Raw genomic sequence first — 27,875 nt, 5'->3', positions numbered from 1 at the left:
GTCCAATACAAAGTAGAAATGGGTAAGGAGAGTAGAAGTTTTGATGTAATCAGTCCCTCAACCTGGAATCGATGTGTTCAGTCCATCACTCTCGTAGGAAGTGCAGCACAGGGCCAGAGAGGTGGCTTATATACTGCGGTGAGATGAGTCCAAGCAGGAGGAGGTGGGATCACAGTGGGACCTGCCACTGGTGTAAGTAGGTCGTCGTCCAAAGGTTGGGCAAGCGTTGAAGTCTTTGTACCAAGATCCCATGATGTTGCAGTGTCTGACAGATGTGATGAATGGTTTTGAAAACCGACAAGTTGAAGAATTGAGACACTTATGCAACACAGGGGAATCTTTATTGAAGAAACGTTTCGCCACACAGTGGCTTCATCAGTCCAATACAAAGTAGAAATGGGTAAGGAGAGTAGAAGTTTTGAGGTAATCAGTCCCTCAACCTGGAATCGATGTGTTCAGTCCATCAGACACTGCAACATCATGGGATCTAGGTGCAAAGACTTCAACGCTTGCCCAACATTTGGACGACGACCTACTTACACTAGTGGCAGGTTCCACTATGATCCCGCCTCCTCCTGCTTCAACTCATCTCACCGCAGTATATAAGCCACCTCTCTGGCCCTGTGCTGCTTATATACTGGTTATAAACGACCATAATTTTTAAAGGGGTGGACCGGTAAGCCAGCGGAAGGCCTCGGTCAGATGACCAAAAGCTCCAAAGGCGGGTCATCATCTGACTAAGACCCGCGTCAGGAAACATTTGTCCTGTTTCCTGACGAACCTTACCTAACCTAACCTAACCCTGTGCTGCACTTCCTACGAGAGTGATGGACTGAACACATCGATTCCAGGTTGAGGGACTGATTACCTCAAAACTTCTACTCTCCTTACCCATTTCTACTTTGTATTGGACTGATGAAGCCACTGTGTGGCGAAACGTTTCTTCAATAAAGTTTCCCATGTGTTGCATAAGTGTCTCAATTCTTCAACTTGTCGGTTTTCAAAACCATCCATCACACACACGCCACTCTGCAACTATATCGACATAATGGTGAACATGTTGCTAGCAACATCTTGATCACTTACATTCTTAAGAGTCAATGGCAGCAAAGTGACGTCTTTAAGGAAGAAATGTAAGGGCAAGATTACATAATCATGCAATGGAAAATACTTTTAAATACATTTAAGGTTCCCTAGATGATCACTCTGCTCACTTCTTACGACGAACACATCAAGCTGGCTGGCTACACTTACACACCTAGGGTATACCTTAAGAGGGTTTCGGGGGTCAACGCCCCTGCGGCTTGGTCTGTGACCCGGCCTCCTGGTGCATCAGGGCCTGATCAACCAGGCTGTTACTGCTGGCCGCACGTAAACCGACGTACAAACCACAGCCCAACTGCTCAGATACTGGCTTTAGGTGCCTGTCCAGCGCCTTCTTGAAAACAGCCAGGGGTCTATTGGAAGGCATTGAATTGTCTTGGGCCCCTGACACTTATTGTGTTGTCAGCGTACTCGTGGCGCCCCTGCTTTTCACTGGGGGGGGGGATATTGCATGTCTTACCATGTCTTTTACTTTCGTAAGGAATGATTTCCGTGTGCAAATTTGGCACTAGTCCCCCTAGGATTTTCCAAGTGTATATTATCATGCATCTATTTCTCCTGCGTTCGAGGGAATACAAATCAAGGGACTTTAATCGTTCCCAGTAATTTAGGTGCCTTATCGTACTTATGTGTGCCGTGAAAGTTCTCTGTACATTCTCCACGTCTGCAATTTCGCCTGCATTGAACGGGACAGTTAGTGTAAAACAATATTCCAGCCTAGAGAAAACAAACGATTTGAAGAAAATTATCATGGGTTTGGCATCCCTAGTTCTGAAGGTTCTCATTATCCTTCCTATCATTTTCCCAGCAGATGTCAGATGAGATCCTCAGACATTATATATGACTAATATTAAAAGTATTACTCAGAGGGATGAAGAGAGGCTGTTGAGATGGTTTGCTTTCAGAGAGAATGTAAATAAGTAGAATGATTTGGAGAGCGTGTAAATCTGTAGGGGAATGAAGGCGGGGTAGGGGTCGTCCTCGAATAGGTTAGAGGGAAGGGGTAAAGGAGGTTTTGTGGACGAGGGGCTTATACTTCCAGCAAGCGTTCGTGAGCGTGTTAGATAGAAGTGAATGGAGACGAATGGTTTTTGGGACCTGACGAGCTGCTGGAGTAAGAGAAGGGTAATATTTTGTGAGGGATTCAGGGAAACCCGCTAGCCGGACTTGAGGCCTGGAAAGGTCTGGTGGTGTAGGTAGTGTGTAGGTATGGTGGTGTAGGTAGTGTGTAGATACGGTGGGGTAGGTAGTGTGTAGGTACGGTGGTGTAGGTAGTGTGTAGATATGGTGGTGTAGGTAGTGTGTAGGTATGGTGGTGTAGGTAGTGTGTAGGTATGGTGGTGTAGGTAGTGTGTAGGTACGGTGGTGAAGATAGTGTGTAGGTACGGTGGTGTAGGTGTGTAGATATGGTGGTGTAGGTAGTGTGTAGATACGGTGGTGTAGGTAGTGTGTAGGTACGGTGGTGTAGGTAGTGTGTAGGTATGGTGGTGTAGGTAGTGTGTAGGTATGGTGGAGTAGGTAGTATGTAGGTATGGTGGTGTAGGTAGTGTGTAGGTATGGTGGTGTAGGTAGTGTGTAGGTATGGTAGTGTAGGTAGTGCGTAGGTATGGTGGTGTAGGTAGTGTGTAGGTACGGTGGTGTAGGTAGTGTGTAGGTATAGTGGTGTAGGTAGTGTGTAGATATGGTGGTGTAGGTAGTGTGTAGGTATGGTGGTGTAGGTAGTGTGTAGGTATGGTAGTGTAGGTAGTGTGTAGGTACGGTGGTGTAGGTAGTGTGTAGGTACGGTGGTGTAGGTAGTGTGTAGATATGGTGGTGTAGGTAGTGTGTAGGTATGGTGGTGTAGGTAGTGTGTAGGTATGGTGGTGTAGGCAGTGTGTAGGTACGGTGGTGTAGGTAGTGTGTAGATATGGTGGTGTAGGTAGTGTGTAGGTATGGTGGTGTAGGTAGAGTGTAGGTACGGTGGTGTAGGTAGTGTGTAGGTATGGTGGTGTAGGTAGTGTGTAGGTATGGTGGTGTAGGCAGTGTGTAGGTACGGTGGTGTAGGTAGTGTGTAGGTATGGTGGTGTAGGTACTGTGTAGGTAAGGTGGTGTAAGTAGTGTGTAGGTATGGTGGTATAGGTAGTGTGTAGGTATGGTGGTGTAGGTAGTGTGTAGGTATGGTGGTGTAGGTAGTGTGTAGGTATGGTGTAGGTAGTGTATAGGTACGGTGGTGTACGTAGTGTGTAGGTATGGTGGTGTAGGCAGTGTGTAGGTATGGTGGTGTAGGTAGTGTGTAGGTATGGTGATGTAGGTAGTGTGTAGGTACGGTGGTGTAGGTAGTGTGTAGGTACGGTGGTGTAGGTAGTGTGTAGGTACGGTGGTGTAGGTAGTGTGTAGGTATGGTGGTGCAGGTAGTGTATAGGTATGGTGTAGGTAGTGTGTAGGTATGGTGGTGGAGGTAGTGTGTAGGTATGGTGGTGTAGGCAGTGTGTAGGTATGGTGGTGTAGATAGTGTGTATGTATGGTTGTGTAGGTAGTGTGTAGGTATGGTGTAGGTAGTGTAGGTATGGTGGTGTAGGTAGTGTGTAGGTATGGTGGTGTAGGGAGTGTGTACGTACGGTGGTGTAGGTAGTGTGTAGGTATGGTGGTGTAGTTAGTTTGTAGGTATGGTGGTGTAGGTAGTGTGTAGGTATGGTGGTGTAGGTAGTGTGTAGGTATGGTGGTGTAGGTAGTGTGTAGGTATGGTGGTGTAGGTAGTGTGTAGGCATGGTGGTGTAGGTAGTGTGTAGGTACGGTGGTGTAGGTAGTGTGTAGGTACGGTGATGTAGGTAGTGTGTAGGTATGGCGGTGTAGGTAGTGTGTAGGTATGGTGGTGTAGGTAGTGTGTAGGTAGTGTGTAGGTACGGTGGTGTAGGTAGTGTGTAGGTATGGTGGTGTAGTTAGTTTGTAGGTATGGTGGTGTAGGTAGTGTGTAGGTATGGTGGTGTAGGTAGTGTGTAGGTATGGTGGAGTAGGTAGTGTGTAGGTATGGTGGTGTAGGTAGTGTGTAGGTAAGGTGGTGTAGGTAGTGTGTAGGTACGGTGGTGTAGGTAGTGTGTAGGTACGGTGATGTAGGTAGTGTGTAGGTATGGCGGTGTAGGTAGTGTGTAGGTATGGTGGTGTAGGTAGTGTGTAGGTATGGTGGTGTAGGTAGTGTGTAGGTATGGTGGTGTAATTAGTGTGTAGGTATGGTGGTGTAGGTAGTGTGTAGGTATGGTGGTGTAGGTAGTGTGTAGGTATGGTGGTGTAGGTAGTGTGTAGGTATGGTGGTGTAGGTAGTGTGTAGGTATGGTGGTGTAGGTAGTGTATAGGTATGGTGTAGGTAGTGTGTAGGTATGGTGGTGGAGGTAGTGTGTAGGTATGGTGGTGTAGGCAGTGTGTAGGTATGGTGGTGTAGGTAGTGTGTAGGTATGGTTGTGTAGGTAGTGTGTAGGTATGGTGTAGGTAGTGTGTAGGTATGGTGGTGTAGGTAGTGTGTAGGTATGGTAGTGTAGGTAGTGTGTAGGTACGGTGGTGTAGGTAGTGTGTAGGTATGGTGGTGTAGTAAGTTTGTAGGTATAGTGGTGTAGGTAGTGTGTAGGTATGGTGGTGTAGGTAGTGTGTAGGTATGGTGGTGTAGGTAGTGTGTAGGTATGGTGGTGTAGGTAGTGTGTAGGTACGGTGGTGTAGGTAGTGTGTAGGTATGGTGGTGTAGTTAGTTTGTAGGTATGGTGGTGTAGGTAGTGTGTAGGTATGGTGGTGTAGGTAGTGTGTAGGTATGGTGGTGTAGGTAGTGTGTAGGTATGGTGGTGTAGGTAGTGTGTAGGTATGGTGGTGTAGGTAGTGTGTAGGTACGGTGATGTAGGTAGTGTGTAGGTATGGCGGTGTAGGTAGTGTGTAGGTGTGGTGGTGTACGTAGTGTGTAGGTATGGTGGTGTAGGTAGTGTGTAGGAATGGTGGTGTAGGTAGTGTGTAGGCATGGTGGTGTAGGTAGTGTGTAGGTATGGTGGTGTAGGTAGTGTATAGGTATGGTGGTGTAGGTAGTGCGTAGGTATGGTGTAGGTAGTGTGTAGGTATGGTGGTGTAGGTAGTGTGTAGGTATGGTGGTGTAGGTAGTGTGTAGGTACGGTGGTGTAGGTAGTGTGTAGGTATTGTGGTGTAGGTAGTGTGTAGGTATGGTGGTGTAGGTAGTGTGTAGGTACTGTGTATGTATGGTGGTGTAGGTAGTGTGTAGGTATGGTGGTGTAGGTAGTGTGTAGGTATGGTGGTGTAGGTAGTGTGTAGGTATGGTGGTGTAGGTAGTGTGTAGGTATGGTGGTGTAGGTAGTGTGTAGGTACGGCGGTGTAGATAGTGTGTAGGTATGGTGGTGTAGGTAGTGTGTAGATATGGTAGTGTAGATAGTGTGTAGGTATGGTGGTGTAGGTAGTGTGTAGGTAAGGTGGTGTAGGTAGTGTGTAGGTACGGTGGTGTAGGTAGTGTGTAGGTATGGTGGTGTAGGTAGTGTGTAGGTATGGTGGTGTAGGCAGTGTGTAGGTACGGTGGTGTAGGTAGTGTGTAGGTATGGTGGTGTAGGTAGTGTGTAGGTAAGGTGGTGTAGGTAGTGTGTAGGTATGGTGGTATAGGTAGTGTGTAGGTAGTGTGTAGGTATGGTGGTGTAGGTAGTGTGTAGGTATGGTGTAGGTAGTGTGTAGGTACGGTGGTGTAGGTAGTGTGTAGGTATGGTGGTGTAGGCAGTGTGTAGGTATGGTGGTGTAGGTAGTGTGTAGGTATGGTGATGTAGGTAGTGTGTAGGTACGGTGGTGTAGGTAGTGTGTAGGTACGGTGGTGTAGGTAGTGTGTAGGTACGGTGGTGTAGGTAGTGTGTAGGTATGGTGGTGTAGGTAGTGTATAGGTATGGTGTAGGTAGTGTGTAGGTATGGTGGTGGAGGTAGTGTGTAGGTATGGTGGTGTTTACCTGGAGTTTACCTGGAGAGAGTTCCGGGGGTCAACGCCCCCGCGGCCCGGTCTGTGACCAGGCCTCCTGGTGGATCAGAGCCTGATCAACCAGGCTGTTGCTGCTGGCTGCACGCAAACCAACGTACGAGCCACAGCCCGGCTGATCAGGAACTGACTTTAGGTGCTTGTCCAGTGCCAGCTTGAAGACTGCCAGGGGTCTGTTGGTAATCCCCCTTATGTGTGCTGGGAGGCAGTTGAACAGTCTCGGGCCCCTGACACTTATTGTATGGTCTCTTAACGTGCTAGTGATACCCCTGCTTTTCATTGGGGGGATGGTGCATCGTCTGCCAAGTCTTTTGCTTTCGTAGTGAGTGATTTTCGTGTGCAAGTTCGGTACTAGTCCCTCTAGGATTTTCCAGGTGTATATAATCATGTATCTCTCCCTCCTGCGTTCCAGGGAATACAGGTTTAGGAACCTCAAGCGCTCCCAGTAATTGAGGTGTTTTATCTCCGTTATGCGCGCCGTGAAAGTTCTCTGTACATTTTCTAGGTCGGCAATTTCACCTGCCTTGAAAGGTGCTGTTAGTGTGCAGCAATATTCCAGCCTAGATAGAACAAGTGACCTGAAGAGTGTCATCATGGGCTTGGCCTCCCTAGTTTTGAAGGTTCTCATTATCCATCCTGTCATTTTTCTAGCAGATGCGATTGATACAATGTTATGGTCCTTGAAGGTGAGATCCTCCGACATGATCACTCCCAGGTCTTTGACGTTGGTGTTTCGCTCTATTTTGTGGCCAGAATTTGTTTTGTACTCTGATGAAGATTTAATTTCCTCATGTTTACCATATCTGAGTAATTGAAATTTCTCATCGTTGAACTTCATATTGTTTTCTGCAGCCCACTGAAAGATTTGGTTGATGTCCGCCTGGAGCCTTGCAGTGTCTGCAATGGAAGACACTGTCATGCAGATTCGGGTGTCATCTGCAAAGGAAGACACGGTGCTGTGGCTGACATCCTTGTCTATGTCGGATATGAGGATGAGGAACAAGATGGTGTAGGCAGTGTGTAGGTATGGTGGTGTAGGTAGTGTGTAGGTATGGTTGTGTAGGTAGTGTGTAGGTATGGTGTAGGTAGTGTGTAGGTATGGTGGTGTAGGTAGTGTCTAGGTATGGTGGTGTAGGTAGTGTGTAGGTACGGTGGTGTAGGTAGTGTGTAGGTATGGTGGTGTAGTTAGTTTGTAGGTATGGTGGTGTAGGTAGTGTGTAGGTATGGTGGTGTAGGTAGTGTGTAGGTATGGTGGTGTAGGTAGTGTGTAGGTATGGTGGTGTAGGTAGTGTGTAGGTATGGTGGTGTAGGTAGTGTGTAGGTATGGTGGTGTAGGTAGTGTGTAGGTACGGTGGTGTAGGTAGTGTGTAGGTACGGTGATGTAGGTAGTGTGTAGGTATGGTGGTGTAGGTAGTGTGTAGGTATGGTGGTGTAGGTAGTGTGTAGGTATGGTGGTGTAGGTAGTGTGTAGGTATGGTGGTGTAGGTAGTGTGTAGGTATGGTGGTGTAGGTAGTGTGTAGGTATGGTGGTGTAGGTAGTGCGTAGGTATGGTGGTGTAGGTAGTGTGTAGGTATGGTGGTGTAGGTAGTGTGTAGGTATGGTGGTGTAGGTAGTGTGTAGGTATTGTGGTGTAGGTAGTGTGTAGGTACGGTGGTGTAGGTAGTGTGTAGGTATGGTGGTGTAGGTAGTGTGTAGGTATGGTGGTGTAGGTAGTGTGTAGGTATGGTGGTGTAGGTAGTGTTTAGGTATGGTGGTGTAGGTAGTGTGTAGGTATGGTGGTGTAGGTAGTGTGTAGGTATGGTGGTGTAGGTAGTGTGTATGTATGGTGTAGGTAGTGTGTAGGTATGGTGGTGTAGGTAGTGTGTAAGTATGGTGGTGTAGGTAGTGTGTAGGTATGGTGGTGTAGGTAGTGTACTCACCTAATTGTACTCACCTAATTGTGGTTGCAGGGGTCGAGACTCAGCTCCTGGCCCCGCCTCTTCACTGATCGCTACAGGATCCTCTCTCTCTCTACTTCCTGAGCTTTGTCATACCTCTTCTTAAAACTATGTATGGTTCCTGCCTCCACTACTCACTTGCTAGGCTATTCCACTTGCTGACAACTCTATGACTGAAGAAATACTTCCTAACGTCCCTGTGACTCGTCTGAGTCTTCAGCTTCCAGTTGTGGCCCCTTGTCCCTGTGTCCCCTCTCTGGAACATCCTATCTCTGTCCACCTTGTCTATTCCCCGCAGTATCTTGTATGTCGTTATCATGTCTCCCCTGACCCTTCTGTCCTCCAGTGTCGTCACTCCGATTTCCCTTAACCTTTCCTCGTACGACATTCCCTTGAGCTCTGGGACTAGCCTTGTTGCAAACCTTTGTACTTTCTCTAACTTCTTGACGTGCTTGACCAGGTGTGGGTTCCAGACTGGTGCTGCATACTCCAGTATGGGCCTAACATACACAGTGTACAGTGTCTTGAACGATTCCTTATTAAAGTATCGGAACGCTATTCTCAGGTTTGCCAGGCGCCCGTATGCTGCAGCGGTTATTTGGTTGATGTGTGCCTCCGGTGATGTGCTCGGTGTTATGGTCACCCCAAGGTCTTTCTCCCAGAGTGAGGTCTGTAGTCTTTGTCCACCTAGCCTATACTCTGTCTGCGGTCTTCTTTGCCCCTCCCCAATCTTCATGACTTTGCATTTGGCTGGATTGAATTCGAGAAGCCAGTTGCTGGACCACATGTCCAGCCTGTCCAGGTCTCTTTGCAGTCCTGCCTCATCCTCGTCCGATTTAATTCTTCTCATCAACTTCACGTCATCTGCGAACAGGGGCACTTCAGAGTCTATTCCTTCCATCATGTCGTTCACTTATATCAAAAATAGCACTGGTCCTAGAACTGACCCCTGTGGGACCCCGCTCGTAACAGGCGCCCACTGTGATACCTCTTCACGTACCATGACTCGTTGCTGCCTCCCTGTCAGGTATTCCCTTATCCATTGCAGTGCCCTCCCTTTTACGTGCGCCTGATCCTCCAGCTTCTGCACTAATCTCTTGTGGGGAACTGTGTCAAAGGCCTTCCTGCAGTCTAGGAAAACGCAATCTACCCACCCCTCTCTCTCGTGTCTTACTTCTGTTACCTTGTCATAAAACTCCAGGAGGTTTGTGATACAAGATTTGCCTTCCATGAACCCATGCTGGTTTTCATTTATAATCTTGTTCCTTTCCAAGTGTTCGACCACTCTCCTCCTGATAATCTTCTCCATGACTTTGCACACAATACATGTCAGAGACACAGGTCTGTAGTTTAGTGCCTCGTTTCTGTTTCCTTTCTTAAATATGGGGACTACATTAGCTGTCTTCCATTTCTCAGGTAGTTGCCCAGTTTCAAGGGATGTGTTGAAGATTGTGGTTAGAGGCACGCACAGCATCTCTGCTCCTTCTCTAAGGACCCATGGGGAGATGTTGTCCGGTCCCATCGCCTTTGAGGTGTCAAGGTCACTTAAGAGCTTCTTCACCTCCTTCTCAGTTGTTCGTATGTCATCCAACACTTGTTGGTTTATTCCCTCTTGATGTTCCCTTCTGTGCTGTCTTCCCACAGCCCTTCCTGTCTCTACTGTAAAAACTTCCTTAAATCTCCTGTTCAGCTCCTCACATACCTCCTGATCATTTCTTGTGAGTTCTCCACCTTCTGTCCTTAATCTGATCACCTGGTCTTTGACTGTTGTCTTCCTCCTGATGTGGCTATACAACAGTTTCGGGTCAGTCTTGATTCTCGATGCTATGTCATTTTCATACTGTCGCTGGGCCTCCCTCCTTACCTGTGCGTACTCATTCCTGGCTCTGCGACTGATCTCCCTATTTTCGTGTGTTCTCTGCCTTCTGTACTTTTTCCATTCTCTATTGCACTTTGTTTTTGCCTCCTTACACCGTCGGGTAAACCAGGGGCTCGTTCTGGTCTTCCCGTTGTTACTGTTGCCCTTGGGAATAAACCTTTCCACTGCCTCCTTGCATTTTGTTGTTACATATTCCATCATTTCATTTACTGGCTTTCATGCCAGTTCTCTGTCCCACTGGACCTCCCGCAGGAAGTTCTTCAACCCTATGTAGTCCCCTCTTTTATAGTCAGGTTTTTCCCATTCATCTCCTGTTATTCTCTCCACTTGCAGCTCTACTATGTATTCAAAGCACAGAACCACGTGGTCGCTAGCTCCTAGCGGACTCTCATACTTGATGTCCTCAATATCTGAGCTGCCCAGGGTGAACACAAGGTCCAATCTTGCTGGTTCATCCTCCCCTCTCACTCTGGTAGTGTCCTTAACATGTTGGTGCATGAGGTTTTCCAGCACCACGTCCAACATCCTGGTTCTCCATGTTTCGGGACCCCCATGTAGCTCCAGGTTTTCCCAGTCAATCTCCCTGTGGTTGAAATCCCCCATAACCAGCAACTCTGCTCTGCTGGAGTGAGCTCTTCTTGCCACCTCAGCAAGTGTGTCCACCATTGCTCTGTTGCTCTCTTCATATTCCTCTCTTGGCCTCCTGCAGTTCTGTGGTGGATTATACATCACTGCAATGACCACTTTGTGTTCCCCAGACTGAAGTGTACCTGCTATGTAGTCTCTTTCTCCCGTCTCATCTATTCCTTCCATTTTCTCGAATTTCCATCTGTTTTTTACGAGCAGAGCAACCCCACCTCCCCCCCTGCCCCTTCTATCTTTCCTCATGATCTGGTATCCTGGTGGGAAGATTGCATCTGTTATTGTCTCCATGAGTTTTGTTTCTGTAACTGCTATGATGTATGGGGACTTCTCATTGATTCTTTCTTGCCATTCCTCATGTTTATTCGTTAATCCATCTGCATTTGTGTACCAAACCTTCAACTTCTGTTCTAATACTGTAACTGTGGTGCGGGGGGTGGAAACAGAGGGATCGGTGTGTAGGTATGGTGGTGTAGGTAGTGTGTAGGTACGGTGGTGTAGGTAGTGTGTAGGTACGGTGGCGTAGGTAGCGTGTAGGTATGGTGGTGTAGGTATGGTGGTGTAGGTAGTGTGTAGGTATGGTGGTGTAGGTAGTGTGTATGGTGGTGTAGGTAGTGTGTAGGTATGGTAGTGTGTAGGTATGGTGGTGTAGGTAGTGTGTAGGTATGGTGGTGTAGGTAGTGTGTATGGTGGTGTAGGTAGTGTGTAGGTATGGTGTAGGTAGTGTGTAGGTATGGTGGTGTAGGTAGTGTGTAGGTATGGTGGTGTAGGTAGTGTGTAGGTATGGTGGTGTAGGTAGTGTGTAGGTATGGTGGTGTAGGTAGTGTGTAGGTACGGCGGTGTAGATAGTGTGTAGGTATGGTGGTGTAGGTAGTGTGTAGGTATGGTGGTGTAGGTAGTGTGTAGGTATGGTGGTGTAGGTAGTGTGTAGGTATGGTGGTGTAGGTAGTGTGTAGGTATGGTGGTGTAGGTAGTGTGTAGGTATGGTGGTGTAGGTAGTGTGTAGGTATGGTGGTGTAGGTAGTGTGTAGGTATGGTGGTGTAGGTAGTGTGTAGGTATGGTGGTGTAGGTAGTGTGTAGGTATGGTGGTGTAGGTAGTGTGTAGGTATGGTGGTGTAGGTAGTGTGTAGGTACGGTGATGTAGGTAGTGTGTATGGTGGTGTAGGTAGTGTGTAGGTATGGTAGTGTGTAGGTATGGTGGTGTAGGTAGTGTGTAGGTATGGTGGTGTAGGTAGTGTGTATGGTGGTGTAGGTAGTGTGTAGGTATGGTGTAGGTAGTGTGTAGGTATGGTGGTGTAGGTAGTGTGTAGGTATGGTGGTGTAGGTAGTGTGTAGGTATGGTGGTGTAGGTAGTGTGTAGATATGGTAGTGTGTAGGTATGGTGGTGTAGGTAGTGTGTAGGTATGGTGGTGTAGGTAGTGTGTATGGTGGTGTAGGTAGTGTGTAGGTAGTGTGTAGGTATGGTGGTGTAGGTAGTGTGTAGGTATGGTGGTGTAGGTAGTGTGTAGGTATGGTGGTGTAGGTAGTGTGTAGGTACGGTGGTGTAGGTAGTGTGGGAGGGTTGTTATGGTGGTCTGCGCTGTATAACTCTTGCGGTTTAGCGCTTCTTTTGATTATAATAATAACAATGTTATGGTGGTGTAGGAGTGTGGAAGGGTTGATATGGTAGGGAGTGTAATGGGGTTGGTATGGTGATGTATGGAGTGTGGGAGGGTTGGTATGGTGGTGTATGGAGTGTGGGAGGGTTGTTATGGTGGTGTATGGAGTGTGGGAAGGTTGGTATGGTGGTGTATGGAGTGTGGGAGGGTTGGTATGGTGGTGTATGGAGTGTGGGAGGGTTGTTATGGTGGTGTATGGAGTGTGGGAAGGTTGGTATGGTGGTGTATGGAGTGTGGGAGGGTTGGTATGGTGATGTATGGAGTGTGGGAGGGTTGTTATGGTGGTGTATGGAGTGTGGGAAGGTTGGTATGGTGGTGTATGGAGTGTGGGAGGGTTGGTATTGTGGTGTATGGAGTGTGGGAGGGTTGGTATGGTGATGTACGGAGTATGGTAGGGTTGATATGGTGATGTATGGAGTATGGTAGGGTTGGTATGGTGGTGTGCGGAATGTGGTAAGTTTATTCAGGTATACACAAATACAGTTGCATAGATTATCATACATAGCAGCATATGTGTAGAGAACCTAGGATAACCCAAGATCAACACTACTACACTCCCTACACCATATCTACCCTGTTAATTGTGAAATACTTGTGTAGTATTATATTATTATTATTATTATTATTATTATTATTATTATTATTACTATTATTATTATTATTATTATTATTATTATTATTATTTCCATTGGTAGGGTTGGTATGAGGTATGGAGTATGGTGGGGTTGGTATGGTAATGTATGAAGTGTGGTAGGGTTGGAATGGTGATGTAAGGGGTGTGGCAGGGTTGGTATGTTGGTGTAGGGAGTGTGGCAGTGTTGGTGTGGAAATTTATCGAGTCCAAGAAATTCCACCGACCGGATTGGTTTGTAAGTTGATGCGGCAGTCGCCGGAGCCCTTAACACCCACCCAAACAACACAAACTAGTTTGGAAAGCCTAAGTTTCAATACACTAAGATAAGATAAGATTTCGTTCGGATTTTTAACCCCGGAGGGTTAGCCACCCAGGATAACCCAAGAAAGTCAGTGCGTCATCGAGGACTGTCTAACTTATTTCCATTGGGTCCTTAATCTTGTCCCCCAGGATGCGACCCACACCAGTCGACTAACACCCAGGTACCTATTTGCTGCTAGGTGAACAGGACAATAGGTGTAAGGAAACGTGTCGGAATTTCTACCCGCCGGGAATCGAACCCGGACCCTCCGTGTGTGAAGCGGGAGCTTTAGCCACCAGACCACCGGGTACTAATTGATAGATTTACACCTTAATGTTTTAGGTAGGTTTAAATTGTTAGTAGATAATATTAGGATTAATATTATAGCCTTAGACCTTAATATATATTAATATTAGGTTATATTAGGTAATTACCTGGAGTTTACCTGGAGAGAGTTCCGGGGGTCAACGCCCCCGCGGCCCGGTCTGTGACCAGGCCTCCTGGTGGATCAGAGCCTGATCAACCAGGCTGTTACTGCTGGTTGCACGCAAACCAACGTACGAGCCACAGCCCGGCTGATCAGGAACCGACTTTAGGTGCTTGTCCAGTGCCAGCTTGAAGACTGCCAGGGGTCTGTTGGTAATCCCCCTTATGTATGCTGGGAGGCATTTGAACAGTCTCGGGCCCCTGACACTTATTGTATGGTCTCTTAACGTGCTAGTGACACCCCTGCTTTTCATTGGGGGGATGTTGTATCGTCTGCCAAGTCTTTTGCTTTCGTAGTGAGTGATTTTCGTGTGCAAGTTCGGTACTAGTCCCTCTAGGATTTTCCAGGTGTATATAATCATGTATCTCTCCCGCATGCGTTCCAGGGAATACAGGTTCAGGAACCTCAAGCGCTCCCAGTAATTGAGGTGTTTTATCTCCGTTATGCGCGCCGTGAAGGTTCTCTGTACATTTTCTAGGTCAGCAATTTCACCTGCCTTGAAAGGTGCTGTTAGTGTGCAGCAATATTCCAGCCTAGATAGAACAAGTGACCTGAAGAGTGTCATCATGGGCTTGGCATCCCTCGTTTTGAAGGTTCTCATTATCCATCCTGTCATTTTTCTAGCAGATGCGATCGATACAATGTTATGGTCCTTGAAGGTGAGATCCTCCGACATGATCACTCCCAGGTCTTTGACGTTGATGTTTCGCTCTATTTTGTGGCCAGAATTTGTTTTGTACTCTGATGAAGATTTAATTTCCTCGTGTTTACCATATCTGAGTAATTGAAATTTCTCATCGTTGAACTTCATATTGTTTTCTGCAGCCCACTGAAAGATCTGGTTGATGTCCGCCTGGAGCCTTGCAGTGTCTGCAATGGAAGACACTGTCATGCAGATTCGGGTGTCATCTGCAAAGGAAGACACGGTGCTGTGGCTGACATCCTTGTCTATGTCAGATATGAGGATGAGGAACAAGATGGGAGCGAGTACTGTGCCTTGTGGAACAGAGCTTTTCACCGTGCCTGCCTCGGACTTTACTCTGTTGACTACTACTCTCTGTGTTCTGTTAGTGAGGAAATTATAGATCTATCGACCGACTTTTCCTGTTATTCCTTTTGCACGCATTTTGTGCGCTATTACGCCATGGTCACACTTGTCGAAGGCTTTTGCAAAGTCTGTATATATTACATCTGCATTCTTTTTGTCTTCTAGTGCATCTAGGACCTTGTCGTAGTGATCCAATAGTTGAGACAGACAGGAGCGACCTGTTCTAAACCCATGTTGCCCTGGGTTGTGTAACTGATGGGTTTCTAGATGGGTGGTGATCTTGCTTCTTAGGACTCTTTCAAAGATTTTTATGATATGGGATGTTAGTGCTATCGGTCTGTAGTTCTTTGCTGTTGCTTTACTGCCCCCTTTGTGGAGTGGGGCTATGTCTGTTGTTTTTAGTAACTGTGGGACGACCCCCGTGTCCATGCTCCCTCTCCATAGGATGGTAAAGGCTCGTGATAGGGGCTTCTTGCAGTTCTTGATGAACACGCGATTAAAGACAATGATGCTCCGTGGCCTGGTTGCTAAAGCTATCGCTTCATAGGGCTAGGGTCCGGGCTCGATTCCCGGCGAGGGTAGAAACATTAAGCGTGTTTCCTTACACCGTTGTCTATGTTCACCCATCGGTATAAAATGGGCACCTGGGTGTTAGTCGAATGGTGTGGGTCGCATCCTGGGACACAACTGACCTAATTTGCCCGAAATGCTCTGCTTAACAAGCGGCTTTCTATAGAGTAGTATCTCACTGATGTCAGCTAGGACTGTATACCTTGTACATGTACTTGTAAAAATAAAGATATTATTATTACTATTATTATTTATTATTATTATTATTATTATTATTATTATAAAAACTAGCAATGCCATCCTTGAACTGAGGCAGGACGGGGTATTTGGGGAAACAGAGAATTTGAGCTTTGGGTTACGACGAAGGCAAAAACCCAACACAGAGTTAGATTGCAGAGTAACTCCCTTAAGTATAAGTCCAGAAGCTTAGTGTCTCACTGTCTGCATAAATATTGATTAGGGAATACCCATTGAATTCAGGGACCCTCAAGGTGCAGGTTGGGGATACTAATACCATTTGAATTTCTGCAGGAATCATGTCCTCTGCACGTGGCATCTTGAAGTCAAAGAGAGGTCATAGAAGTCTAGATGCTTGGATAGAATCAGACGATTTCTAGTTAGCATAGTCTCCATAACCAAGTAAGTCGGTTCTAATTTGTGCATGCAATTAACGGTTTTCTACAGGTTAGATTAATTCTCAGAAGGAAGTGTTCTCTAATGGTCACTTGTGAGACTGGAGAGGGACGTTTGGAATCCTGGATTACCTATGTCAACAGTGACTGCCAGAGTGGGCACCTCACAAGCGGTTAAATGGTAAATTTCCTCAGTTGGTATGAATGTGAAGGGAGTACGGTAGGGTTGGTATGCTGTGGTAGGGTTGGTATTTATTTATTATATTTACATATTTATTAATTTGAACACGATACACTGAAGGACAAAAAAAATACAGTAATTAAGTGTAACATGCCAAAGCCCCTTGTATGCAGAGCATTATGGGCAGGCTTAAAATTAACTTAAGATTAACTAAGCAATGATATATTCAGTGGTAAACATTATTGTAAACAGATAACAATTAAGCACAAATGAGTATTACAAAGACAGGTCATATGGTCATTTACTGTGTTGCTGAACATTCAGTAGAATGGAGTATTATGTTAGGTTAGGTAATTAAAAATAACAAAGTTTAATTGGGCCACAGGTTAGACATTTATGAGATATAATAATGAGAAACATTTACGAGATACAATTTATGAGATACAATTATTCAGTATTTATTTAGTTGTGGGGGAGTAAGTGATTTTTGAGAAGAGACTTGAATTTATAAACAGACAGAGTTTCTTTTATATTTACAGGTAATGAATTCCAGATTTTAGGGCCTTTTATGTGCATTGAGTTTTTGCATAGTGTGAGATGGACACGAGGAACATCAAAGAGTGATCTGTCTTGTGTTATGGTCATGTGTTCTGTTGAGGTTGGTAAGGAGATGTTTGAGGGGAGGGTTTATGTCAGAGTTAAGTGTTCTATGTATGTAGTAGGTGCAGTAATAAGTATGGATGTTTTGTATGTTGAGTACGTTTAGAATTTTGAATATTGGTGGAGTGTGTTGCCTGTAGTGGGAATTTGTTATCATTCTGACTGCAGCCTTTTGTTGGGTAATTAGTGGTCTGAGATGGTTTATTGTTGTTGAGCCCCATGCACAAATTTCATAGGTGAGATAGGGGTAAATAAGAGAGTGATATAGGGCCAGGAGGGCTGACTGTGGAACATAGTACCGTATCTTCGATAATATGCCTACGGTCTTGGAAATTTTCTTGGAAATTTGTTGTATATGTGTTTGAAATTTGAGTCTATTATCAAGGTGGTTTCCTAAGAATTTTCCCTCTGTGAGTTTTGGTATGGTGATGTAAGGAGTGTTGTAGGGTTGGTACGGCGATGTAAGGAGTTAGTTTAGTTTAATATGTTTATTATGCACCCCATACCCATCCAGTGGGCGGTAGTCAAAAGATTACAGAGGTACATAATGGGTCCAGGGACTGGGCCTCAAAGTTTTGATAGCAGAGCAAGTTACAGAGGTAATGAATTCACAATTTACAAAGGTAATGAACTCACAATTTACAAAGGTAATGAACTCCAGGTAGGTCTAGTCACAATCATGACAAGTTACAAAGGTATTTACAGATTACAGAGGTACACAATGGGTCCAGGGACCGGGCTCCAAAGTTTTGATGGCTGAGTGTTGTATATTGTATAGTGGTGTAGGGAGTGAGGTTAAGTTGGTATGGTTGTGTGTGTGGTAGGGTTGGCTAGACTGGCCAGGTTTGTTATGATGGTTGCCTGGACGCTGCTGCCACCACCCTCACCCCCCCCCTCCCATCATGCCACTTATAATAATAATAATAATAATAATAATAATAATAATAATAATAATTTAAAACGTAAATATAATATAAATAATGGTTAACAGCTTTCGTATACATTATTATAATTATGATGATTATATTATTATTATTATTATTAGTAGTAGTAGTAGTGGTGGTGATGGCAGAAGTAGCAGTAGCAGTGGTGGTGATGGCAGTAGTAGCAGTAGCAGTGGTGGTGATGGCAGAAGTAGCAGTAGCAGTGGTGGTGATGGCAGAAGTAGCAGTAGCAGTGGTGGTGATGGCAGTAGTAGCAGTAGCAGTGGTGGTGATGGCAGAAGTAGCAGTAGCAGTGGTGGTGATGGCAGAAGTAGCAGTAGCAGTGGTGGTGATGGCAGTAGCAGTAGTAGTAGTAGTGGTGGTGATGGCAGTAGTAGCAGTAGCAGTGGTGGTGATGGCAGTAGTAGCAGTAGCAGTGGTGGTGATGGCAGTAGTAGCAGTAGCAGTGGTGGTGATGGCAGTAGTAGCAGTAGCAGTGGTGGTGATGGCAGTAGTAGCAGTAGCAGTGGTGGTGATGGCAGTAGTAGCAGTAGTAGTGGTGGTGATGGCAGTAGTAGCAGTAGCAGTGGTGGTGATGGCAATAGTAGCAGTAGTAGTAGTAGTGGTGGTGATGGCAGTAGTAGTAGTAGTGGTGGTGATGACAGTAGTAGCAGTAGCAGTGGTGGCGATGGCAATAGTAGTAGTAGTGGTGGTGATGGCAGTAATGGCAGTAGTAGTAGCAGTGGTGGTGATGGCAATAGTAGCAGTAGTAGTAGTGGTGGTGATGGCAGTAGCAGTAGTAGTTGTAGTGGTGGTGATGGCAGTATTAGCAGTAGCAGTGGTGGTGATGGCAGTAGTAGCAGTAGCAGTGGTGGTGATGGCAGTAGTAGCAGTAGCAGTGGTGGTGATGGCAGTAGTAGCAGTAGTAGTGGTGGTGATGGCAGTAGTAGCAGTAGCAGTGGTGGTGATGGCAATAGTAGCAGTAGTAGTAGTAGTGGTGGTGATGGCAGTAGTAGTAGTAGTAGTAGTAGTGGTGGTGATGACAGTAGTAGCAGTAGCAGTGGTGGCGATGGCAATAGTAGTAGTAGTGGTGGTGATGGCAGTAATGGCAGTAGTAGTAGCAGTGGTGGTGATGGCAATAGTAGCAGTAGTAGTAGTGGTGGTGATGGCAATAACGGCAGTAGTAGTAGTAGTAGTGGTGGTGGTGATGGCAGTAGTAGCAGTAGCAGTGGTGGCGATGGCAATAGTAGTAGTAGTGGTGGTGATGGCAGTAATGGCAGTAGTAGTAGCAGTGGTGGTGATGGCAATAGTAGCAGTAGTAGTGGTGGTGGTGATGGCAGTAACGGCAGTAGTAGTAGTAGTAGTAGTAGTAGCAGCAGTGGTGGTGATGGCAATAGTAGCAGTAGTAGTAGTAGTGGTGGTGGTGATGGCAGTAGTAGCAGTAGTAGTAGTAGTGGTGGTGATGGCAGTAATGGCAGCAGTAGTAGTAATGGTGGTGATGGCAGTAGTAGCAGTAGTGGTGATGGCAGTAATGGCAGCAGTAGTAGTAATGGTGGTGATGGCAGTAGTAGTAGTGGTGATGGCAATAGTAGCATTAGTAGTAGTAGTTGTGGTGATGGTGGTGATAGCAGTAGTAGTAGTAGTGGTGGTGGTGATGGCAGTAGCAGCAGTAGAAGTAATAGTGGCAGTAGTAGTAGTAGTAGTAGTAGTAGTAGTGGTGGTGATGGCAGTAATGGCAGCAGTAGTAGTAATGGTGGTGATGGCAGTAGTAGCAGTAGTGGTGATGGCAGTAATGGCAGCAGTAGTAGTAATGGTGGTGATGGCAGTAGTAGTAGTGGTGATGGCAATAGTAGCATTAGTAGTAGTAGTTGTGGTGATGGTGGTGATAGCAGTAGTAGTAGTAGTGGTGGTGGTGATGGCAGTAGCAGCAGTAGAAGTAATAGTGGCAGTAGTAGTAGTAGTAGTAGTAGTAGTAGTGGTGGTGATGGCAGTAATGGCAGCAGTAGTAGTAATGGTGGTGATGGCAGTAGTAGCAGTAGTGGTGATGGCAGTAATGGCAGCAGTAGTAGTAATGGTGGTGATGGCAGTAGTAGTAGTGGTGATGACAATAGTAGCAGTAGTAGTAGTAGTTGTGGTGATGGTGGTGATGGCAGTAGTAGTAGTAGTGGTGGTGATGGCAGTAGCAGCAGTAGAAGTAATAGTGGCAGTAGTAGTAGTAGTAGTAGCAGTAGTGGTGGTAGTGATGGCAGTAGTAGCAATAATAATAGCGGTAGTAGTAGTAGTGGTAGTGTCTTCAAACAGAAATTAAACACTAACACATTAAAATGGAATTAGGTGAACGACCCCCCCCCCCCTGCCCTTACATTTTATCACTTCAGAATAAATACAATAATATTGACCAGCACGTTGAGAGAGAGAGAGAGAGAGAGAGAGAGAGAGAGAGAGAGAGAGAGAGAGAGAGAGAGAGAGAGAGAGAGAGAGAGAGAGAGAGAGAGAGAGAGAGAGAGAGAGAGAGGCCTTCACATTATGCGACATTAAAGTTCCGATGCACATTTGCAATAGTATCTAAAACAATACATGGCATGACAAAAAGGAGCTTCGTAAGAGACCTTCTACGGTAATATTTTAAGCCTATACAGATTCCACCTCACTAGAAGACGCAACTTGCTGACGAAGACTTCGCATGGTGGTAGTATAGTACATATATATAGTATGGTAGTAGCATAGTATAATATAGTATGGTGGTAGTATATAATACAGCATGGTAGCAAAGTATATATAATATAGTATGGTCGTAGTATAGTATATATAATATAGCATGGTAGTGGTATAGTATATAGAGTGTAGCATGGTGGTATACCTAGAGAGGGCTTCGGGGGTCAACGCCCCCGCGGCCCAGTTTGAGACCAGGCCTTGTGGTGGATCAAGGTATGATCAACCAGGCTGTTACTGTTGGCCGCACGCAAACTGACGTACGAACCACAGCCCGGCTGGTGAGGTACTGACTTTAGGTGCCTGTCCAGTGCCTTCTTGAAGACAGCCAGGGGTCTATTGGTAATCCCCTTTATGTAGGCTGGGAGGCAGTTGAAGTCTTGGGCTCCTGACATTTATTGTGTCTCTGTACTCGTGGCACCTCTGCTTTTCATTGGGGGAATGTTGCATCTCGTGTGCAAGTTTGGTACTAATCCCTATAGGATTTTCCAAGTGTATACTATCATGTATCTCTCCTGCGTTCCAGGGAATATAAATTAAGAGACTTCAACCGTTCCCAGTAATTTAGGTGCTTTATCGTACTTTTGTGTGCCATGGAAGTTCTCTGTACATTCTCCAGGTCAGCAATTTCGCTTGCCTTGAAGGGGGCAGTTAGTGTACAGCAGTATTCCAGCCTAAAGAGAACAAGCGATTTGAAGAGAATCATCATGGGCTTGGCATCCCTAGTTTTGAAGGTTCTCATTATCCATCCTATCATTTTTCTAGCAGATGAGGTAGATAGTGTTGTGGTCTTTGAAGGTGAGATCCTCTGACATTATCACTCCCAGGTCCTTCACATTACTCTGTTAATGGTTAGAATTCGTTGTATACCCAAATACAGTTTTAATTTCCTCACGTTTTCCATATCTGAGTAGTTAAAATTTCTCTTCATTGAACTTCATATTGTTTTGAGTGGCCCATTTGAAGATTTGGTTGATATCCGCTTGGAGTCTCGCAGTGTCTTCGATGGATGACACTGTCATGGCAGTTCGGGTGTCATCCGCAAAGAAAGACACGGAGCTATGGCTTACATCTCTGTTTATGTCAGATATGAGGATGAGGTATAGGATGGGAGCGAGTACTGTGCCTTGTGGAACAGAGCTTTTCACCGTAGCTGCCTCAGACTTAATTCGGTTTACTATTACTCCTTGTGTTCTATTTGTTAGGAAGTTATATAGTTATATATAGTTATAGTATATATAGTATAGCATAGTGGTGGTAGTATAGTATATACATGGTGGTACAGTATAGTGTATATAGTATAGCATGGTGGTGGTAGTATAGTATATATAATATAACATGATGGTAGTACGGAACACACAAGGAGGTCAGCCTTGATGATTATCACAAGTAATTAACCTCATTTAGCTAGTAGTGTGTGGGTAATGAGGGGGAATAACCCACCTGTCTGGTGATGTGTACTGTCTGTGTTGGTGATTGGCTGGCTAGGTGAGTCGATCTATCTTTGACTCTATCTTTCTGTCTCTATCTTTCTTCTCTCTTTCTCTCTCTCTTGGGAGTCGAGATCAAGCTCCTGAGCTAGAACATTAAAAAAGAGATGCCGAGCCAATGATGATGTTCTTAAAGTTCTTTGTTTTCTCGAGGCAACAGATGTATACTAAGAGCCTCCTTCACGAAGACAGGAGAAGTTGCAGAACTGGAAAAGCTACAGAGATCCCCTCCCCTCTCCCTCACTTGTGATGGTCGTGGCAGTCGCGGTAGCAGTAGTAGAGGTAGTAGTGACATTAAAATAACGAAAATCAAGAAAATATCCCATTAAATTATATTAATGTTAAGACTCTCCTAAAAGTCCCTCGAGGTCCCTACAGGTAACTCAGTAATTATAAAATCCATGATGAAAACCGAAAGGTCTAAACCGAGGGCAAACTGTTAAAATTTGTTCCACAGTCAAGGAATGTCACAATAATCTTGTACTATCTGCTGGTTTAATATAATTGTAAATTATTACGACTGTAATTACAGTCGTAAGCATACAACGAGGATAAGATGAAACAGCTGATCACCACGTTATATACCCACTAGGTGGGGATAGGTGAGATGTGTGTAAAAGATCCTCAGTCGACAGAGATTCGTCTCAGTGATGATCCTTGTTGAAAGAGGAAGGCCAAATACTCACACCCTTTCAAACCCTGTGTAACTTTTTCCATACTGCTGGACCCACCGAACCACCATTTCCCAAGGACATACCTAATGATATGATGTATAAAGTCACTGTGAGGCAAAAGTGTACTGCAGAGTGGGGTCACTATATATAGCAGCCTTTGCCTCGGCATCCGCTCCTTTATTTTCTAGACACCATTATGGAAAGGACACCAAGAGGACTCCACATCTTTGTGCCGCTCCTGGAGATGCGCCAACCACTTACAGCTCTTTTGGACCATAGGGTGGACAGAAGTATACCGAGCCAAAGCAGAGTACACTGGGAATCTGAGCACACAGTGAACCGAGAACCACATATGTCAGCTATCAGGACAGGAGCAGCGAGGATTGTATTGAGCTCCGCACAGAATACAGAAGATTCTCTCCGTAACTAAACACAATAAGAATAATCTCCAGCAATTACAGCAAAGCCAACACCACTTCTTTGAAGAATGAACTTAATCATGCTGCTAAAAATATGCCAGTCGTCACCAGGGCTAGACACTCAGGGGACCTCATCCACTGCCTAGAGCGACAGAAATACATCACGACCAGAATCCACGAGAGGGGCCCAGGAACCGAGCGCCTAACAACACAGCAAGCCTCACAAGACTAGCAAAGGGTTCCCACTTATTCCATCTGCAAAGACCACAGCAGAAGCCAGGTTGCCAAGAGTATGCGAACCCTAAACAGGTAAGAGAGAGAGATTGTGAAAATGCTGTAATTTCTAAAGTTCATTTACCAGCCAGTGAGACTCACCTGAGCGGGTGCAGTGTGGCAGATATAACACAGTAGAGGTACTCACCCTTGATCGTCGACTGAGGAGAGTGACGACGCGGAGGATCCTTTACTCTGGATGATCTGTTGTTGCTGTCTACCGCTGCTGCTGTTGCCGCTGCTGCTAGCGCTGTTCACCGCCCCTTTGACCTCTTCCTACAAATACAAAAACACTTCTAAGTAAACTAATATTATTAGTAATAGTATTAGTAGTAGTAGTAGTAATACTGAGGGAACGAACTGTCACTGTACCTAGTTTTCACCTCAGGCTAACAACTCAATTTACCTCCCTCCAACAATTCCTAGGACGACCCCAAACTTCCTCCCTTCACTACAAATTTATACAGCCTCCAAGTCGTCATATTTTTCCCTTCATATTTATATAAATCAATAAGCACATGGAATGGTTTATGAGGGTAATTTAAAAATATGTTTTCCTGATTTTTTGAGATGGCATATATAAAGAAGAGTCTCTAATTAGACCACAAATATTTGTGTTATTTCTGCATTGTTTAATGTTCGTTATGTGTGTTTATATATATATATATATATATAGATATATATATATATATATATATATATATATATATATATATATATATATATATATAGAATAAGAAGAAGAAGAAGAAAATTGTCAAAGTTGGAAGTCTGAATGTGCGTGGATGTTGTGCAAATGATAAGAAAGAGATGATTGTGGATGTTATGAATGAGAAGAAACTGGATGTCCTGGCTTTAAGTGAAACAAAGCTGAAGGGGGTGGGAGAGTTTCAATGGAGAGGAATAAATGGGATTAGGTCAGGGGTTTCAAATAGAGTTAGAGCTAAAGAAGGAGTAGCAATAATGTTGAAGGATAAGCTATGGCAGGAAAAGAGGGACTACAAATGTATTAATTCAAGGATTATGTGGAGTAAAATAAAGATTGGATGTGAAAAGTGGGTTATAATAAGCGTATATGCACCTGGAGAAGAGAGAAGTGTAGAGGAGAGAGAGAGATTTTGGGAAATGTTGAGTGAATGCGTGGGGAGTTTTGAATCAAGTGTGAGAGTAATGGTGGTTGGGGATTTCAATGCTAAAGTGGGTAAAAATGTTATGGAGGGAGTAGTAGGTAAATTTGGAGTGCCAGGGGTAAATGTAAATGGGGAGCCTTTAATTGAGCTATGTGTAGAAAGAGGTTTGGTAATAAGTAATACATATTTTATGAAAAAGAGGATAAATAAATATACAAGGTATGATGTAGCACGTAATGAAAGTAGTTTGTTTGATTATGTATTGGTGGATAAAAGGTTAATGGGTAGGCTCCAGGATGTACATGTTTATAGAGGGGCAACTGATATATCGGATCATTATTTAGCTGTAGCTACAGTTAGAGTAAGAGGTAGATGGGAAAAGAGGAAGGTGGCAACAAGTAAGAGGGAGGTGAAAGTGTATAAACTAAGGGAGGAGGAAGTTCGGGTGAGATATAAGCGACTATTGGCAGAAAGGTGGGCTAGTACAAGTATGAGTAGTGGGGGGGTTGAAGAGGGTTGGATGAGTTTTAAAAATGCAGTATTAGAATGTGGGGCTGAAGCTTGTGGTTATAGGAGGGTGGGGGCAGGAGGAAAGAGGAGTAATTGGTGGAATGATGAAGTAAAGGGTGTGATAAAAGAGAAAAAGGTAGCTTATGAGAGGTTTTTACAAAGCAGAAGTGTTATAAGAAGAGCAGAGTATATGGAGAGTAAAAGAAAGGTGAAGAGAGTGGTGAGAGAGTGCAAAATGAGAGCAGATGATAGAGTGGGAGAGGCACTGTCAAGAAATTTTAATGAAAATAAGAAAAAATTTGGAGTGAGTTAAACAAGTTAAGAAAGCCTAGGGAAAGTATGGATTTGTCAGTTAAAAACAGAGTAGGGGAGTTAGTAGATGGGGAGAGGGAGGTATTAGGTAGATGGAGAGAATATTTTGAGGAACTTTTAAATGTTGAGGAAGAAAGGGAGGTGGCAATTTCATGCACTGGCCAGGGAGGTATACCATCTTTTAGGAGTGCAGAAGAGCAGAATTTAAGTGTGGGGGAGGTACGTGAGGCATTACGTAGAATGAAAGGGGGTAAAGCAGCTGGAACTGATGGGATCATGACAGAAATGTTAAAAGCAGGGGGGGATATAGTGTTGGAGTGGTTGGTACTTTTGTTTAATAAATGTATGAAAGGGGGGAAGGTACCTAGGGATTGGCGGAGAGCATGTATAATCCCTTTATATAAAGGGAAACGGGACAAAAGAGATTGTAAAAATTATAGAGGAATAAGTTTACTGAGTATACCAGGAAAAGTATACGGTAGGGTTATAATTGAAAGAATTAGAGGTAAGACAGAATGTAGGATTGCGGATGAGCAGGGAGGCTTCAGAGTGGGTAGGGGATGTGTAGATCAAGTGTTTACATTGAAGCATATATGTGAACAGTATTTAGATAAAGATAGGTTAGTTTTTATTGCATTTATGGATTTAGAAAAGGCATATGATAGAGTGGATAAAGGAGCAATGTGGCAGATGTTGCAAGTATATGGAATAGGTGGTAAGTTACTAAATGCTGTTAAGAGCTTTTATGAGGATAGTGAGACTCAGGTTAGGGTGTGTAGAAGAGAGGGAGACTACTTCCCGGTAAAAGAAGGTCTTAGACAGGGATGTGTAATGTCACCATGGTTGTTTAATATATTTATAGATGGGGTTGTAAAGGAAGTAAATGCTAGGGTGTTTGGGAGAGGGGTGGGATTAAATTATGGGGAATCAAATTCAAAATGGGAATTGACACAGTTACTTTTTGCTGATGATACTGTGCTTATGGGAGATTCTAAAGAAAAATTGCAAAGGTTAGTGGATGAGTTTGGGAATGTGTGTAAAGGTAGAAAGTTGAAAGTGAACATAGAAAAGAGTAAGGTGATGAGGGTATCAAATGATTTAGATAAAGAAAAATTGGATATCAAATTGGGGATGAGGAGAATGAAAGAAGTGAATGTTTTCAGATACTTGGGAGTTGACTTGTCAGTGGATGGATTTATGAAGGATGAGGTTAATCATAGAACTGATGAGGGAAAAAAGGTGAGTGGTGCGTTGAGGTATATGTGGAGTCAAAAAACGCTATCTATGGAGGCAAAGAAGGGAATGTATGAAAGTATAGTGGTACCAACACTCTTATATGGATGTGAAGCTTGGGTGGTAAATGCAGCAGCGAGGAGACAGTTGGAGGCAGTGGAGATGTCCTGTCTAAGGGCAATGTGTGGTGTAAATATTATGCAGAAAATTCGGAGTTTGGAAATTAGGAGAAGGTGTGGAGTAAATAAAAGCATTAGTCAGAGGGCAGAAGAGGGGTTGTTGAGGTGGTTTGGTCATTTAGAAAGAATGGATCAAAGTAGAATGACATGGAAAGCATATAAATCTATAGGGGAAGGAAGGAGGGGTAGGGGTCGTCTCGAAAGGGTTGGAGAGAGGGGGTAAAGGAGGTTTTGTGGGCGAGGGGCTTGGACTTCCAGCAAGCGTGCGTGAGCGTGTTAGGAGTGAATGGAGACGAATGATACTTGGGACCTGACGATCTGTTGGAGTGTGAGCAGGGTAATATTTAGTGAAGTGATTCATGGAAACCGGTTATTTTCATATAGTCGGACTTGAGTCCTGGAAATGGGAAGTACAATGCCTGCACTTTAAAGGAGGGGTTTAGGATATTGGCAGTTTGGAGGGATAAGTTGTGTATCTTTATACGTATATGCTTCTAAACTGTTGTATTCTGAGCACCTCTGCAAAAACAGTGATAATGTGCGAGTGTGGTGAAAGTGTTGAATGATGATGAAAGTATTTTCTTTTTGGGGATTTTCTTTCTTTTTTGGGTCACCCTGCCTCGGTGGGAGACGGCCGACTTGTTGAAATATATATATATATATATATATATATATATATATATATATATATATATATATATATATATATATATATATATATATATATATATAATATATAATATATCTATAATATATATATTTAATATATATATGTAATATATATATATATATATATATATATATATATATATATATATATATATATATATATAATATGTATATATAATATATATTTTATTTTTTTTTATTAACACTGGCCGATTCCCACCAAGGCAGGGTGGCCCGAAAAAGAAAAACTTTCACCATCATTCACTCCATCACTGTCTTGCCAGAAGGGTGCTTTACACTACAGTTTTTAAACTGCAACATTAACACCCCTCCTTCAGAGTGCAGGCACTGTACTTCCCATCTCCAGGACTCAAGTCCGGCCTGCCGGTTTCCCTGAATCCCTTCATAAACGTTACTTTGCTCACACTCCAACAGCACGTCAAGTATTAAAAACCATTTGTCTCCATTCACTCCTATCAAACACGCTCACGCATGCCTGCTGGAAGTCCAAGCCCCTCGCACACAAAACCTCCTTTACCCCCTCCCTCCAACCTTTCCTAGGCCGACCCCTACCCCGCCTTCCTTCCACTACAGACTGATACACTCTTGAAGTCACTCTGTTTCGCTCCATTCTCTCT

The 27,875-nt window shown here is 44.4% G+C and overlaps 1 protein-coding gene across 4 annotated transcripts in view; it reads right to left on the bottom strand.

Moving 5' to 3' along the window:
* The window catches only part of LOC128685596 (TOG array regulator of axonemal microtubules protein 1), a 398,406-nt gene that overhangs the window by 169,483 nt on the left and 201,048 nt on the right, over positions 1-27,875 (bottom strand). For all 4 annotated transcript variants that reach the window (XM_070087883.1, XM_070087884.1, XM_070087885.1 and 1 more), the window contains one exon: positions 23,353-23,480. In XM_070087883.1, coding sequence (XP_069943984.1) covers positions 23,353-23,480 — 128 coding nt within the window. The remainder of the gene's footprint in view (positions 1-23,352; positions 23,481-27,875) is intronic.

The sequence above is a fragment of the Cherax quadricarinatus genome, chromosome 23, assembly GCF_038502225.1.
Source record: "Cherax quadricarinatus isolate ZL_2023a chromosome 23, ASM3850222v1, whole genome shotgun sequence".
In the NCBI taxonomy this organism is placed as follows: Eukaryota; Metazoa; Arthropoda; class Malacostraca; order Decapoda; family Parastacidae; genus Cherax; species Cherax quadricarinatus.
Note: the sequence above shows the minus strand (reverse complement) of the source record. Positions and strands in the feature narration are given on the sequence as shown.